The 17,394-nt window shown below is 47.2% G+C and overlaps 1 protein-coding gene and 1 pseudogene across 1 annotated transcript in view; both read right to left on the reverse strand.

Annotated features, from left to right (window-relative positions):
• LOC144509204 (uncharacterized) overlaps nucleotides 1-17,394 on the reverse strand; it is a 34,245-nt gene that overhangs the window by 13,715 nt on the left and 3,136 nt on the right. Inside the window, exons 2-3 of the mRNA XM_078237677.1 lie at nucleotides 11,209-11,437; nucleotides 10,116-11,113 (exon numbers count right to left, since the gene is read on the reverse strand). Of these exons, the coding sequence (XP_078093803.1) occupies nucleotides 10,116-11,113; nucleotides 11,209-11,437 (1,227 nt within the window). The remainder of the gene's footprint in view (nucleotides 1-10,115; nucleotides 11,114-11,208; nucleotides 11,438-17,394) is intronic.
• LOC144508941 (clusterin-associated protein 1 pseudogene) lies at nucleotides 8,341-10,083 on the reverse strand (annotated as a pseudogene).

Below are 17,394 nucleotides of genomic sequence, written 5' to 3' on the forward strand. Positions count from 1 at the left end.
ACTGTGTTTACCCCAGTCCAACGCCGGCATCTCCACATCATTCCTCTCATAGTCCAGAAGACGTGCAGGTTAGGTGGATTGGCCATGCTAAATTGCCCCTTGGTGCCCAAAGATCTCTAGGTTAGGGGGATTAGCAGGGTAAATACGTGGAAAAGGCCTGAGGCAAGATACTCTGTTGGAGAGTTGGTGCAGACTCAATGGACCAAATGGCCTCCTTCTGCACTGTAGGGATTCTGTGATCAGGTTCCAGTCTACAACCTGCCCCAGGAAACCAAGCCTGGAGAAAGACAGGCAGGATAGGTGGATTGGCCATGCTAAATTGGCCTTTATGTCCCAAGATGTATAGGTTTGGGGAATTAGCATGGCCACGGCTAAACTATTGTGTGCAGTTCTGGAATCCACATTATCAGAGAGATGTGATAGCACCGGGAAGGGCGCAGAGGAGATTTACCGGGATGTTGTCTGGGCTGGAGAGTTTTTGTTATGAAGAGAGATTGGATAGACTGGGGTTGTTTTCCTTGGAGCAGAGGAGACTGAGGGGGATGTGACTGAGACGTATAAAATTATGAGGGGCGTAGAGAGAGTAGACAAGAAGAAACTTTTCCCCTTGGTGGAGGGATCAATGATAAGGGTGCTTAGATAAAGCAAGGGGCAGGAGGTTTAGAGGGAATGTGAGGAAAATCTTTTTAACCCAGAGGGAGGTGGGAGTCGGGAACTCACCGCCTGAAAGGGTGGTGGAGGCGGAGACCCTCACGACATTGAAGAAGTATTTAGATGTGAACTTGCATGGCCACGGCTAAACTATTGGAACCCGGCCGTCAAACTGGTGCCATTTCCTGCAAATGTGGTCACCCAGACGGCAAGGAGTGCCGAGGAATCCCCACATTCAGCAGCCCGTGCAAAACACAGACTGAGTTCCCCAGTCAGACTTTTGTTAAAAGACTCGATGCCAATTAGAAAATTAGTTAAGTCACTTCTTAAAAAAGCTCGAACTCTTGCTTTTCCTTAATGGAGCTTTAAATAGGAGAAACTTACCTACTACCGACCAATCTCTCCCTTGTCGCCTCTACCCCTGCGAACAGGGCAAGACCACTTTGGGAAGATGAGAAAGTTAGAAGGAACTGAGACCGCTTTCCCATTTGCACCGAATTCCCACTCTGCCCCTCGGGCTGAGTCAGATATTGTTTTTAAACAGTTATATATCTGTACAGTTCAGAGGGATAAGGCTAATTCCTATCACTCCACCCCAAGCTGACCATTAAAGTTAAGTTAAAGTAAAGCATTGGAGAGAGTGCAGAGGAGATTTACCAGGATGCTGCCTGGTTTGGAGGGTAGGTCTTATGAGGAAAGGTTGAGGGAGCTAGGGCTGTTCTCTCTGGAGTGGAGGAGAGACTTAATAGAGGTTTATAAAATGATGAGGGGGATAGAGTGGACGTTCAGAGACTATTTCCTCGGGTGGATGTAGCTGTTACTTGGGGGCATAACTATAAGGTTCATGATGGGAGATATAGGAGGGATGTCCGAGGTAGGTTCTTTACTCAAAGAGTGGTTGGGGTGTGGAATGGACTGCCTGCTTTGATAGTGGAGTCGGACACTTTAGGAACTTTCAAGTGGTTATTGGATAGGCACATGGAGCAAACCAGAATGATAGGGAGTGGGATAGCTTGATCTTGGTTTCGGACAAAGCTCGGCACAATATTGAGGGCCGAAGGGCCTGTTCTGTGCTGTACTGTTCTAAAGTTTATTTATTAGTGTCACAAGTAGGCTTGCATTAACACTGCAATGAAGTTACTGTGAAATTCCCCTAGTCACCACAGTCCGGCACCTGTTCGGGTCAATGCACCTAACCAGCACGTCTTTCAAAGAGTGGGAGGAAACCGGAGCACCTGAGGAAACCCACACAGACACGGGGAGAATGTGCAGACAGTGACCCAAGCCGGGAATCGAACCCGGGTCCCTGGCGCTGTGAGGCAGCAGTGCGAACCACTGTGCCACCGTGCCATCCATATGCAGCATTTCTTATTACACAACAGGGCAGAGATTCTACATTCACCGGAATCACGTTTCCCTGATCTTTGCAGCTAGTTTACACAGTGGAACTCACCACCAGCTCCCCACGGAACCCCATGTCACCCAGCACAAACCAATCACCCATCTAGAAGGGCAAGGGCAGCAGATGCCTGGGGACACCACCACCCAGCGCAGTACCCCTCCAAGTCACTCACCATCCTGACTTGGAAATATATCGGCCGTTCCTTCACTGTCGCTGGGTCAAAATCCTGGAACTTCCTCCCTAACAGCACATAATCATAGAGGCTTACAGCATGCCAACCTTTTTTAAAAAACTGCTAAGCTAGTCCCAATTGCCTGCATTTGGCCCATATCCTTCTATACCCATCTTACTCATGTAACTGTCTAAATGCTTTTTAAAAGACAAAATTGTACCCGCCTCTACTACTACCTCTGGCAGCTTGTTCCAGACACTACACCCTCTGTGAAACAATTGCCCCTCTGGACCCTTTTGTATTTCTCCCCTCTCACCTTAAACCTATGCCCTCTAGTTTTAGACTCCCCTATCTTTGGGAAAAGATATTGACTATCTAGCTGATCTGTGCCCCTCATTATTTTATAGAGCTCTATGAGATCACCCCTCAGCCTTCTACACTCCAGAGAAAAAAGTCCCAGTCTATCCAGCCTCTCCTTATAACTCAAACCGTCAAGTCCCGGTAGCATCCTAGTAAATCTTTTCTGCACTCTTCCTAGTTTAATAATATCCTTTCTATAATAGGGTGACCAGAACTGTACACAGTATTCCAAGTGTGGCTTTACCAAGGTCTTGTACAACTTCAACAAGACGTCCCAACTCCTGGATTTTTTGTTCTGACCAATGAAACAAAGCATGCTGAATGCCTTCTTCACCACTCTGTCCATCTGTGACTCTACTTTCAAGGAGCTATGAACCTGTACCCCTAGATCTCTTTGTTCTGTAACACTCTCCAACGCCCTACCATTAACTGAGTAAGTCCTGCCCTGGTTCAATCTATCAAAATGCATCACCTCGCATTTATCTAAATTAAACTCCATCTGCCATTCGTCAACCCACTGGCCCATTTGATCAAGATCCCGTCGCAATCCTAGATAACCTTCTTCACTAGATGCCACCAATCTTGGTGTCATCTGCAAACTTACTAACCATGCCTCCTATATTCTCATCCAAATCATTAATATAAATGACAAATAACAGTGGACCCAGCACTGATCTCTGAGGCACATCGCTGGTCACAGGCCTCCAGTTTGAAAAACAACTCTCTACAACCACCCTCTGGCTTCTGTCATCAAGCCAGTTTTGTATCCATTTCGCTATCTCATCCTGGATCCCGTGAGATTTAACCTTATGCAACAACTTACCATGCGGTACCTTGTCAAAGGCCTTGCTAAAGTCCATGTAGACAACATCAAATGCACTGCCCTCATCTACCTTCTTGGTTACCCCTTCAAAAAACTCAATCAAATTTGTGAGACATGATTTTCCACTCACAAAGCCAAGTTGACTGTCCCTAATCAGTCCTTGCGTCTCTAAATGCCTGTACATCCTGTCTCTCAAAATACCTTCCAACAACTTACCCACCACAGATGTGAGGCTCACTGGTCTGTAGTTCCCAGGCTTTTCCCTGCAGCCCTTTTTAAACAAAGGCACAACATTTGCCACCCTCCAATTTTCAGGCACCTCACCCGTGACTATCGATGATTCAAATATCTCTGCTAAGGGACGTGCAATTTCCTCCCTAGCCTCCCACAATGTCCCAGGATACACGTCATCAGGTCCCGGGGACTTATCTACCTTGATGCGCTTTAAGACTTCCAGCACCTCCTTCGCTGTAATGTATACACTCCTCAAGACATCACTATTTCTTTCCCCAAGTTCCCTAACATCCCAGCTTTGGCAAAGGGTCATCTGGACTCGAAACGTTGGCTCTATTCTCTCCTTACAGATGCTGCCGGACCTGCTGAGATTTTCCAGCGTTTTCTCTTTTGGTTTCAGATTCCAGCATCCGCAGTATTTTGTTTTTATCCCCAACATCCATGCTTTTCTCAACAGTAAATACTGATGAGAAATATTCATTTAGGATCTCACCCATCTCTTGTGGATCCGCACATGGATGACCTTGTTGATCCTTAAGAGGCCCTACTCTCTCCCTAGTTACTCTTTTGCCCTTTATGTATTTGTAGAAGCTCTTTGGATTCTCCTTTGCCTTATCTGCCAAAACAATCTCGTGTCCCCTTTTTGCCCTCCTGATTGTGGATGTACCTACACCACATGGACTACAGCGGGTTCAAGGCGGCAGCTCACCGCCATTACCTTCTCAAGGGCAACTAGGTATGGGCAATAAATGCTGGTCTAGCCAGCGACGCCCACATCCTGTGAGAAAATAAACACAATGGAAAATGACACTAACCAGGGCCGTTTGTTGGACTCAAAAGTGCTCTAAAAAAATCAGTTTTGGGCAGAAAGACATTTGAAAATCTTTTAAATATATTTCGGAACTGACTGCTATACCTTAATATAACCAGAAAAAGCATATTTTAAATAGTAATTGTCAATTATTTAAAATGGAACTGTTCACAGGTGACGGATGGATTCACATTAATTTAAGATCTTTATCGTCAAATCTTAAGCACAAAGTGACTTGGGAGTTTTGGTTAAGGGTTCTCTTAAGGTTAACGTGCAGGTTCAGTCTACAATTAGGAAGGCAATTTCAATATTAGCATTCATTTCTAGAGGGCTAGAATAGAAGAGCAGGGATGTACTTCTGAGGCTGTATAAGGCTCTGGTCAGACCCCATTTGGAGTATTGTGAGCAGTTTTGGGCCCCATGTCTAAGGAAGGATGGGTTGGCCTTGGACAGGGTACAGAGAAGGTTCACAAGAATGATCCCAGGAATGAAGGGTTTGTCATATGAGGCGCAGTTAAGGAGTCTGGGTGTATACTCGATGGAGTTTAGAAGGATGAGGGGGGAGGGATCTAACTGAAACTTACAGAACACTGAGAGGCCTGGATAGAGTGGACGTGGAGACGACGTTTCCACTAGTGGGAGAGACTAGAATTCGAGGGCACAGCCTCAGAGTGAAAGGATGGTCCTTTAAAACAGAGATGAGGAGGAATTTCTTCAGCCAGAGAGTGGTGAATCTGTGGAACACTTTGCCGCAGAAGGCTGTGGAGGCCGGGTCATTGAATGTCTTTAAGACAGAGATAGATAGGGTCATGATTAATAAGGGGATCAAGAGTTACGGGGAGAAGGCAAGAGAATGGAGATGAGAATCATATCAGCCATGATTGAATGGCAGAGCAGACTCGATGGGCCGAATGGCCTAATTCTGCTCCTGTATCTTATGGTCTTATCCATTTTTAGTTACATTAACCAATAGGCACTGAGTTATCATTCTTAAATATATTCAGGAACATTTTTTAACACCAAAGTGTATTTTTAACAGGATATAAAAGAACAAACAAAGAACAAAGAACAATACAGCACAGGAACAGGCCCTTCGGCCCTCCAAGCCCGCGCCGCTCCCTGGTCCAAACTAGACCATTCTTTTGTATCCCTCCATTCCCACTCCGTTCATATGGCTGTCTAGATAAGTCATGTTAAGATAAGATAAGATATGTTTTAAACACGTTGTGTGAGTTCAGGGAGATTTTATATTTGGCGATATGCAAATATGTTTCTGCAGAAACGAGAGTGGGAAAAAAATACTTCAGAAATCCGGCAGAACTGTGGCTAAGATTCGTGGCTGGCCTGTTCCCACGTGGAATCTTTATGCAGTAGGATAGATAGTTTAAGAACTTCAAGTTTTGCTAAGACCCTATCGTGTGGTAACCAGCGCTCAGAATCCTGATCACTTTACAAAGAAAACAATTAAACAGCTTCATCCAATTTGAACAACATTCTGGTCTTTGCAAATAACTGAAGGAGAATTAATATTAAAAATCAGGCAGTATAACACCCTTAACTATAAAGTCACAATAAAGATTTGCATTCACATACAGAATGCTCCCATGGTATCAGCAACCTGTATAAAGTTATTTGCTGTAAGAAGTTTAACAACACCAGGTTAAAGTCCAACAGGTTTATTTGGACAAATGCATTTCTCCACTCCACCTGACAAAGGGACAGCCTGTTCCAAAAGCTAGTGGCTTTTGCTACCAAATAAACCTGTTGGACTTTAACCTGGTGTTGTTAAACTTCTTACTGTGTTTACCCCAGTCCAACGCCGGCATCTCCACATCATTAAAGTTATTTGACCAGATGCCAGTACACGGGCAGAGGAATGGTCTGGATTTTCCTGCCAGTAGGTTTTCCCATCCTGCCAATGTCAATGCCTTGCCGGACTGTTTAGCCCCTCCCCTGCCACGTGCCGATGGCAGCACAGTGGTTAGCACTGCTGCCTCACAGCGCCAGGGACCCGGGTTCGATTCCCCACTCGGGTCACTGTCTGTGTGGAGTTTGCACGTTCTCCCCGTGTCTGCGTGGGTTTCCTCCGGGTGCTCCGGTTTCCTCCCACAGCCCAAAGATGTGTGGGTTAGGTGCATTGGCCTTGCTAAATTGTCCCTTAGTGTCAGGGGGACTAGCTAGGATAAATGCTCGGAGTTATGGGGATAGGGGCTGGGTAGGCTTGTGGTTGGTGCAGACTCGATGGGCTCAATGGCCTCCTTCTGCACTGTAGGGATTCTATGAGGGGACTGGAAAATTCCACCCATAAAGTTAGAGGAGCAGAGATTTGGTGGGGGAGCGGTATTTTGTCTCTGCAGGAAGGTTGGTTTATGGGCCCTTCCCAGACTGGAGGCTTCCTGAAGAAGCCAGTGAGGCCCCTGCTGATTATATCAGGGTTGGGGGATGTTCACATGAAGCAAGGCCGACTGTCACTCAAAGCTGGCAGGAGGTGGAGCCTGGACGGACAGGGCAGATTGTGAGTCCTTCCATAAAACACCATGGTGCAGAACTCATTTGTTAACTGCCAAGGATATAATGATGATGTGGAGATGCCGGCGTTGGACTGGGGTAAACACAGTAAGAAGTCTCACAACACCAGGTTAAAGTCCAACAGGTTTATTTGATAGCAAAATCCACTAGCTTTCCGAGTGCTGCTCCTTCGTCAGGTAAGTGGGAGTTCTGTTCACAAACAGGGCATATAAAGATACAAACTCAATTTACAAAATAATGGTTGGAATGTGAGCCTTTACAGGTAATCAAGTCTCAAAGGTACAATGTGAGTGGAGAGGGCGTTAAGCACAGGTTAAAGAGATGTGTATTGTCTCCAGACAGGACAGTTAGTGAGATTTTGCAAGCCCAGGCAAGTCATGGGGGTTTCAGATAGTGTGACATGAACCCAAGATCCCGGTTGAGGCCGTCCTCATGGCGACAACGGATGAATGAACACCGCTCGACAATCACCAGGCAAGTGTGTTCTCTTCCTGTTGGGGAACACTTCAGCGGCCACGGGCATTCGGCCTCTGATCTTCGGGTAAGCGTTCTCCAAGGCGGCCTTCACGACACACGACAACGCAGAGTCGCTGAGCAGAGACTGATAGCCAAGTTCCGCACACACTCCGAAAGCTCGTGTATTTTGCTGCCAAATAAACCTGTTGGACTTTAACCTGGTGTTGTGAGACTTCTGACAAGGATATAATTATACAGTTCAGAGAAGGTTCACTCAAATGTACCCATTGGAGTTTGGAAGATTGAGAGGTGATCTTATTGAAACATCAAAAATCCTGAGGGGACTGGACAGGATGGATGTAGAGGAGATATTTCCCCTTGCAGAAGAACAAGGGGACACAGTTTAAAAATAAGGGGTCTCCCACTGAAGACGGAGGGGAGGAGAATTTTCCTTTGAAGATTGTGCACGTTTGGAATTATTTCCTCCAGAGAGCGGGTTAATGAATATTTTCCAGACAGAGGTAGACAGATTCTAGACTAAGGGAGTCAGTGGTTATCATAGAAATCATAGAAACCCTACAGTGCAGAAGGAGGCCATTTGGCCCATCGTGTCTGCACCGACCACAATCCCACCCAGGCCCTACCCCCACATATTTACCCGCTAATCCCTCTAACCTCCGCATCTCAGAACTCTAAGGGGCAATTTTTAACCTTGGCCAATCAATCTAACCCGCACATCTTTGGACTGTGGGAGGAAACCGGTGCACCCGGAGGAAGCCCACGCAGACACGAGGAGAATGTGCAAACTCCACACAGACAGTGACCCAAGCCGGGAATCGAACCCAGGTCCCTGGAGCTGTGAAGCAGCAGTGCTAACCACTGTGCTACCGTGCCGCTTAAAAACTTGCTCAGGGTTGGGACTAGAAGTCATTGTCACTTTTGTCGAGCTCCTGTTTGTGAATTCTGCTTGAGGGCTGTTCTGGCTGAATATCAATGCTTTCATCATCATCTTCAGCAATTTCATATTCATCCTCTTCATCTTCAACATCAATCTCGCTGTCATCTGAATCCTCCTCATCCTCAGTATCACCTCCATGCATTGTCCCAACCACTCGACCACCAACTCTGCCCTGAATGGGCAGTTCCCTAGTGAGCCGTGGTTTCAGTGGTCTTCTATCTTCTCGATCACTATCTGAACCCTCATCTTCCTGTATCTCATTGTCAGAATCATCATCTTTCGCTGAATTTTTCATCAGCCTTTTTTCCTCCTCCTTCAGTTTATTCTGCATCAGACGCAATGTGTTTTCAGTTTCCTCAAACCTTTCCTGTTCCACCCTGTGTAGGTCTTCAAGTTGCTGCTCCAGGTAGCACAGGTTACGGAACTTTTCCACATAGGTCTCATACTGTTTTTGGAGCTCCTCCTCAATCTTTTCATATTCATCCATAAAGGCCGGCCTGACGCTCTGCAAGGTTTGTAGTTGCTTTTTACTCCTCTCCAGCTCCATCTTCTTCTTTTCAATCTTAGCCTCCAGATTTGCTTCATCAGAGGCAACATTGTTCAGCATTTCCTTGGTCTTTTGTACTTGCTCTATAATTTCATTAATTCCAGCTCTTAATGCCTTCTCAGTCTCATTGATTTCCAGGGGCCTGGCTATTGCTGCTGTTCTCATCTCCCTCAGATCTACTTCTTTTCCCAGTAAATCAAATACTGTTGCTCCTTTGGAGGTAATCTCAGAGGCCAGTTGCCTTGCAATTTTCAAATCTGAAATCTTTGACCCCAAGTCAAATTTGAATTTCGAACTATCTTCTTCAGTATCCTCACTTCTGTCCAATCGCTTTGACTTCATGGCATTGTAGAGAACGGTAGTAATCTTCAGCAACTCTTTCACCGCATAACCATCAGCTTGATACAGCTTTTTGGTGTTGAGTTTAATGTGAGCCTTAGTAGCCATGAACTGAGCTACAGCTTTGATGAAGAAAACTCGGTCCTGTTCTGTATCCACATCTGTTGGGATATCTGTTTGGGGCTCATATCTTTTCACAAGCCAGATGAGAATCTCCGCTACCAAAGGGAAGTTTGGAATCCTGAAGTTTTCCATGGAGATGAGGCGAGGGTATCCCAGAGCCCTCATCATCTCAGTGAAGTTCCTCAGGTCCCTGAACGACATGGTGCCGCCGGAATTTGCAGCCTTCTTGGGCCCGGTCTCACCCTCCCCTTTCTCGCTCAAATCTTGGCTCACCGAATGCAGAAAAAAACTCTACATCTGCCGTACCCAATTCCCCCAATCCTGTCCCCGAACCCGGGCCTGTCCCCTATCCGCAGCCCCCGGGCCTATCCTCAGCCCCCCCGGATCCCTGGGCCCGGAGTGTCTCCCTGACCCGGGTTTTCCTCTACACCGGACCCGCTGTCTGTCCCTTCCCACTGGATGTTTTTCTAACTCCTCTCCCAGCCGTCCAGTCCCTGGCCCTGTTTCCCTGGCTCTCCGAGGCTGGTCATGGGGAGGGAGAGATGGGGGAAAGAGGTGGAAAGCACAATTGAGACCACAATCAGTTCAGCCACGATCTTACTGAATGACAGAGCAAGCTTGATGGGCCGAATGGCCTGCACCTAATTTGTATGCATGTCCATAAGCAACAACACCTAAGTGACTTTTATTTTTCAGAAAGGTTTACTCACTTTGCCGCTTCTGCGAGAAGTTGCTCCAGGAGAGGCAGTGAAACAGGTGGCCGGAGGCTGCTGTGACTGATCCTGGGATCCTGGAGATGTTCGTGACCGTTGACCTCTGGGAGCTCGAGCCCGCAAGGGAATGGTCATGGGTTGGGGCAGTTCTGCTGCCGTCTGGCCCTGGTGGCTGTTGGGCACTATGTCGGGTATTGGTTGAGGGGGTGGCGAGACAGCATTGGTCTCCTGAACGAGGGTGACACACACCTGTCCTGTCGCACGCCCGTGGGGCTTTGCCTCCTCACTCCCACTGATCTGAGGGAGAGCAGATTGGAGGAGATGGGAGACCATTTGGAAGCCCTTCCCTACATGATCCACTAGACTATCCATCTGGCCCACCAGCCTCTCCAAGGTCGAGCAGATGTTGGAGCCCAGTGTCTGGATGGAAGCTGTTTGAGCTGCTATCAAAGCCTCAATAGTTGGTGGGATGGGCTCCTGCTGCGGGGGCTTGCCCGCAGACCCCCTGGAGGTGGTCACACTTTCCAGGGTAGTTTGCAAAGTGGAAACCACGTGTGACACCACGCCACACATGGCAGAGGTGGACTCCTCCATACTTTCAGACATAGCGCCCAGAGTCTTGGGCAAGCCCTCCAGCACCTCGTACAGCCGGTGATGTGCCTCCAGCATTTTCCGTTTGATTGCCGGATCCCGGAGGTCCGTATCTCGGTGCCACTCTGCAGAGCTGGGAGTGGACCAGGCTCTTCGGCGAGATGTCACCGGGCCGGTCCCCACCGCCAGAGCCTGTTCTGGCTCCCTCTTGCTGTGCGTTTCGGCAGCTGCAGTCCCGTCTGGCAGCCCCTCCAGTTCACCTCTTGCTGGTTCGCGGGTGGGAAACTCCGCACTGCTGCTCTGGAGGGATGTGGCAACTGACTGCACTCCCTCCGGTGGGCCATCCTCCTCCAAGCTGTCCTCTTCCAAAGCTTCCTGAGGAGGTGGAGACGGCTCAGGTGGACCTGAGGAAGAAAGAGGGGCAAGAATCAGGTTTGCAATGATGGAAAGGAATTCCTACAGGGAAGGTTGAAAGTTGCAGGTTGAAGCTTGACCATACAGGCGGAGGTTTTGATGTTGACTGGAATCACTTGCGGTGCAGGGAGGGGTACAACTGGAAAGCAGTCACTGTGCTTGGAGAAACCACCAGCCTCGCCATCTCCAATACTGATCCCTCTTGATGTCCCACTGATATCCATTGCTGACTGTTCCACAGGGGTGAGAGCTACAATGTCAGTTGTCCCCCCACCCGTCTTGTTTCTTTCCCTCATATTGTGAGCTGCCTTCTCCTGCAAAACAGAAGGAGACAAAAATTGATAAATAATTCACCATGGTGGCCACTACCAATTTTAAGATTGATACAAATAAAAACAATTAAAAGAAAAATATAGGGTGGGATTTTATGGCCTCGGTTATCCGTACAATCCTGCCCAAGGTCAACAGACCTTTCCATTGTCCATCCCTCGCCCGCTCCGATTCCCGTGGTGGGCGAGGTGGCAAACTTCCGGCCAGAATATCACATAATAAAAAGAATTGCGTACTTAATAAAATTTCAGCAGACAAATAGGGCGGCACGGTAGCACAGTGGTTAGCACTGCTGCTTCACAGCTCCAGGGTCCCGGGTTCGATTTCCGGCTCGGGTCACTGTCTGTGTGGAGTTTGCACATTCTCCTCGTGTCTGCGTGGGTTTCCTCCGGGTGCTCCGGTTTCCTCCCACAGTCTAAAGATGTGCGGGTTAGGTTGATTGGCCAGGTTTAAAAAATTGCCCCTTAGAGTCCTGGGAGGCGTAGGTTAGAGAGATTAGTGGGTAAAATATGTGGGGGTAGGGCCTGGGTGGGATTGTGGTCGGTGCAGACTCGATGGGCTGAATGGCCTCCTTCTGCACTGTAGGATTTCTATGACAAATGACTTTACAAAATGTAGGTCTCTTTAATTTATGGAATAGAAATGAAACTGATGGCATTAGCTATGAGGAGAGGTTGGAGAAACTTGGTTTGTTCTCACTGGAACGACGGAGGTTGAGGGGCGACCTGATAGAAGTCTACAAGATAATGAGAGGCATGGATAGTGTGGATGGTCAGAAGCTTTTTCCCAGGGTGGAAGAGTGAATTACCAGAGGGCACAGGTTTAAGGTGCGAGGGGCAAGGTTTAATGGAGATGTACGAGGCATGTCTTTCTACACGGAGGGTGGTGGGTGCCTGGAACTCGCTGCCGGGGGAGGTAGTGGAAGCAGATACGATAGTGACTTTTAAGGGCTGCCTGGACAAATACATGAATAGGATGGGAATAGAGGGATATGGTCCCCGGAAGGGTAGGGGGTTTTAGTTCAGTCGGGCAGCATGGTCGGTGCAGGCTTGGAGGGCCAAAGGGCCTGTTCCTTGCTGTAATTTTCTTTGTTCTTTGAAAGGTCGACTGTACACTGTTTTGTGTTAAAGTTCACAGATGATATGTCCCCAACCATTTACATCACATTTTAGAGTTTTATGAAGCACAGATTTGAACTTAGTTTATTTGTAGAATCTTTTCCTCCCTTTACTTTGTGTGGTTTGGGTTAGAAACCATTCCAATGGGAGGGATTCAAGAGGTTTCTAAAGGGTTTTTTTTTCAACCTCTGACAGTTGTTTGATTTGAGAGATTTCTTGTTGAGTTTTGACTGGCCAGATATCGGAGCATGAAAATTCCATACCCGCCAGCTGAGAAGGGACGGAACAAGCTGCGAAGCAATAGAATTGTCACAACTTGGCCATCGAAGACAGAGGGTAGCAGTAGAGAGGTACTTTTCTGAATGGAAGACTGTGACTAGCAGTGTTCCATAGGGATCAGTTCTGGGATCTTTGTTGTTCGTAGTATATATAAATGACTTGGAGGAAAATGTAGCTGACCTGATTAGTAGGTTCACAGACGACACAAAAATTGGTGGAGTTGCGGATACTGAAGAGGATTGTCAGAGGTTACAGCAAGATATAGACCGGTTGGAGACATGGGCGGAGAAATGGCAGATGGAATTTAGATAATGCATTTTGGAAGATCCAATGCATGTAGGGATTATACAGTAAATGGTAGAATTCTTAGGAGTATTGACAGGCAAAGGGATCTGGGTATACATGTCCACCGATCACTGAAAGTGGCACCCCAGGTGGATAAGGTAGTCAAGAAGACATACGGCATGCTTGCCTTCATCGGCCGGGGCATTGAGTATAGAAATTGGCAGGTTATGCTACAGCTGTACAGGATCTTAGTTAGGCCTCATTTACAATATTGTGTACAATTCTGGTCGCCACACTACCAGAAGGATGTGGATGCTTTGGAGAGGGTACAGAAGAGGTTTACCAGGATGTTGCCTGGTCTGGAGGGTATTAGCTATGAGGAGAGGTTGGATAAACTCGGTTTGTTCTCACTGGAACGATGGAGGTTGAGGGGTGACCTGATAGGGGTTTACAAGATTATGAGGGGCACGGACAGAGTGGATAGTCAGATGCTCTTTCCTAGGGTAGAAAAGTCAAGTACTCGGGGACATGGGTTTAAGGTGCGTGGGGAAAAGTTTAGAGGAGATGTGAGAGGCAAGTTTTTTACACAGAGGGTGGTGAATGTCTGGAACGCGCTGCCCGGGGAGGTGGTGGGAGCAGGTACGATAGCGGCATTTAAGGGGCATCGAGACGAATACATGAATAGGATTGGAATGGAAGGATACAGACTCTGTAAGTGAATACGGTTTTAGTTTAGGCAGACATCATGATTGGCGCAGGAAGGCCGAAGGGCCTGTTTCTGTGCTGTACTGTTCTTTGTTCTTGTTCAGTTAAGGGGTCTGGAGGAGAGACACAGCTATAGCTGACTGCAGACTTAAAATTAGTTTTTTTTCCAAGAGTTTTGAAAGGACTTGATAGAAACATTTTACCCCCTGGTGGGGGTGAATCTGAGTGTTAAAATCAGGAGTAGGGGCACCCCAGCTAGAAATTCAGAAATAATTCTTTACACCGAAAGTGGGAGAAATGTGAAAACCCCTCTGACAAAAAAGCAGCGGGCACTCGGTTAAATTCATTCAGGTGATGTGAGCATTACTGGCTGAGACAGCATTTAGGATGTTGTTGGCGATGGGTGATGTTAGGACATCACCCCAGCCCCAATTGCCCTTGAACTGAGTGGCTTACAGGGCCATTTCAGAGGGTAATCACATTGCTTTGCATGGAGTCACCTTTGAGCCAGTTTTCCTAAAGGACACTAATCTCAAGGGTTTTATTTATTTAAAATTTATTTATTAGTCACAAGTAAGGCTTACATTAACACTGCAATGAAGTTACTGTGAAATTCCCCTAGTCGCCACACTCGGGCGCCTCTTCGGGTTAATGCACCCTAACCAGTACGTCTTTCAGACTGTGGGAGGAAACCGGAGCACCCGGAGGAAACCCACGCAGACACGGGGAGAACGTGCAGACTCCGCACAGACAGTGACCCAAGCCGGGAATTGAACCCGGGTCCCTGGCATTGTGGGGCAGCAGTGCTAACCGCCGTGCCACCCTGACGCCCCAGCGGGGATAGAGGGATAGCAACCTGATGGAGTAAAGATACATTTCATTGAATAGCGAAACAGGCTCGAGAGAATGAATGGGTTTTTATGATTATAATTAGACTTCTAGATTTCACTGGATTCAAATTTCACCCGCTGCCATGGTGGGATCCAAGCCCAGCTCCCCAGAGCATCACCCTGGATCACTGGATTACTAGTCCAGTGACAATACCACTGTGCCACCACCTCCCCATAATAATCATTTTAAATCTGAATGATAGATTTGTTTTGCTAGTCTCAAGGGGATTGAGGGAGAGCGAGTGGATGGAGTTAAAATACAGCTCAGGCCTGATCTTACTGAATAGCAGAACATGCTTGAGGGGCTGAATACCCCCTGTGTGTACCCCACAGGGGGCACATGTTCCCAGATGAGTAAAAGACCATGCAGTTAAGGGGAAGCAGTTGGTGTCAGGAGAGGTGGGATTGTACGATTGCTGGTGAGGGGGGCATGTTTGAGGGAGAATGAGTGCTCTGTCGGGGGAGGGGAGGGGGGGGGGATTTCTGATATATTGCCTGTTGGGGAGGTATATTTATTGCCTGTTGTGTGTGTGGGGGGGAGGGGGGGGGGTTAGATTTATTGCCTGTTCTGTTGGGTATATTTCTCACATGGGGGGTATGTTTATTACACACAGGGGGGTATATTTCTCACAGGGAGGGTATATTTATTACACAGGGGTATACTTCTCACACACGGGGGTATATTTATCCCACACGGGGGGTATGTTTCTCCCACAGTGGGTATATTTTTTTACACAGGGGTATTTTTCTGGGGGTATATTTCTCTCCCATACAGAGGGGTATATTTGTTACACAAGGGGTATATTTCTCTCACACAGGGGGGTATATTTACTCCACAGGGGGGTATGTTTATTACATGGGCGGTATATTTATTACACAGGGGTATATTTCTGGGGGTATATTTCTCCCACAGAAGGTATCACACAGGGGTATATTTCTGGGGGTACATTTCTCCCACAGGGGGTATCACACGGGTATATTTCTGGGGGTATATTTCTCCCACAGGGGATATATTTCTCACACGTGGTATATTTCTCACAGGGGGTATATTTCTTTCACACAGGGGGTTATGTTTATTACATGGGGGTATATTTCTCCCATAGGGGGGTATATTTCTCACTGGGGGTATATTTCTGGGGGTTTCTTTATTACACGAGGGTATATTTCTCACCGGGTATATTTCTCACAGGGGGTATATTTCTGGGGGTATATTTCTCTCACACGGGGTATATTTCTCCCACGGGGGTATATTTGTGGGGGTATATTTCTCTCCTATACACAGGGTATATTTATTACACAGGGGGGTATATTTCTCTCATACAGGGGAGTATATTTACTCCACAGGGGGGTATGTTCATTACACAGGGGTCTATTTCTGGGGGTATATTTCTCTCCTATACAGGGGAGTATATTTCTCCCACAGGGGTATATTTCTCATGGGTATATTTCTGGGGGTATATTTCTCACAGGGGTATATTTCTCCCACAGGGAGTATATTTCTGGGGGGATATTTCTCTCCTATACAGGGGGGTATATTTCTCACCGGGGTATTTTTCCCCCACAGGGGGTATATTTCTGGGGGTATATTTCTCCCACGGGGGTATATTTCTGGGGGTATATTTCTCTCCTATACAGGGGGGTATATTTCTGGGGGCATATTTCCCCCACAGGGGGTATATTTCCAGGGATATATTTCTCACAGGGGGTATATTTCTGGGGGTATATTTCTCACAGGGGGTATATTTAGAACATAGAAAAAATACAGCACAAACAGGCCCTTCGGCCCACAAGTTGCGCCGGTCATGTCCCTACCTACCTAGGCTTATATATAGGCTTACCTATAACCCTCAATCCTATTAAGTCCCATGTACTCATCCAGAAGTCTCTTAAAAGACCCTATCGAGTTTGCCTCCACCACCACGGACGGCAGCCGATTCCACTCGCCCACCACCCTCTGAGTGAAAAACTTACCCCTGACATCTCCTCTGTACCTACTCCCCAGCACCTTAAACCTGTGTCCTCTCGTAGCAGCCATTTCAGCCCTGGGAAAAAGGCTCCGAGAATCCACCCGATCTATACCTCTCAACATCTTGTACACCTCTATCAGGTCACCTCTCATCCTTCGTCTCTCCAAGGAGAAAATACCGAGCTCCCTCAGCCTAACCTTATAAGGCATGCCAACCAATGGGGGTATATTTCTCTCCTATACAGGGGTGTATATTTCTGGGGGTATATTTCCGGGGATATATTTCTCACAGGGGGTATATTTCTGGGGGTATATTTCTCCCAAAGGGGGTATATTTCTGGGGGTATATTTCTCACAGGGGTATATTTCTCCAGTAAGAAGTTTAACAACACCAGGTTAAAGTCCAACAGGTTTATTTGGTAGCAAAAGCCACAAAAGCTTTCGGAGCTCCAAGCCCCTTCTTCAGGTGAGTGGGAATTCTGTTCACAAACAGGGCATATAAAGACACAAACTCAATTTACATGAATAATGGTTGGAATGCGAATACTTACAACTAATCAAGTCTTTAAGAAACAAAACAACGTGAGTGGAGAGAGCATCAAGACAGGCTAAAAAGATGTGTATTGTCTCCAGACAAGACAGCCAGTGAAACTCTGCAGGTCCACGCAACTGTGGGGGTTACAAATAGTGTGACATGA

The sequence above is a fragment of the Mustelus asterias genome, chromosome 21 (genome assembly GCF_964213995.1).
Source record: "Mustelus asterias chromosome 21, sMusAst1.hap1.1, whole genome shotgun sequence".
Lineage (NCBI taxonomy): Eukaryota > Metazoa > Chordata > Chondrichthyes > Carcharhiniformes > Triakidae > Mustelus > Mustelus asterias.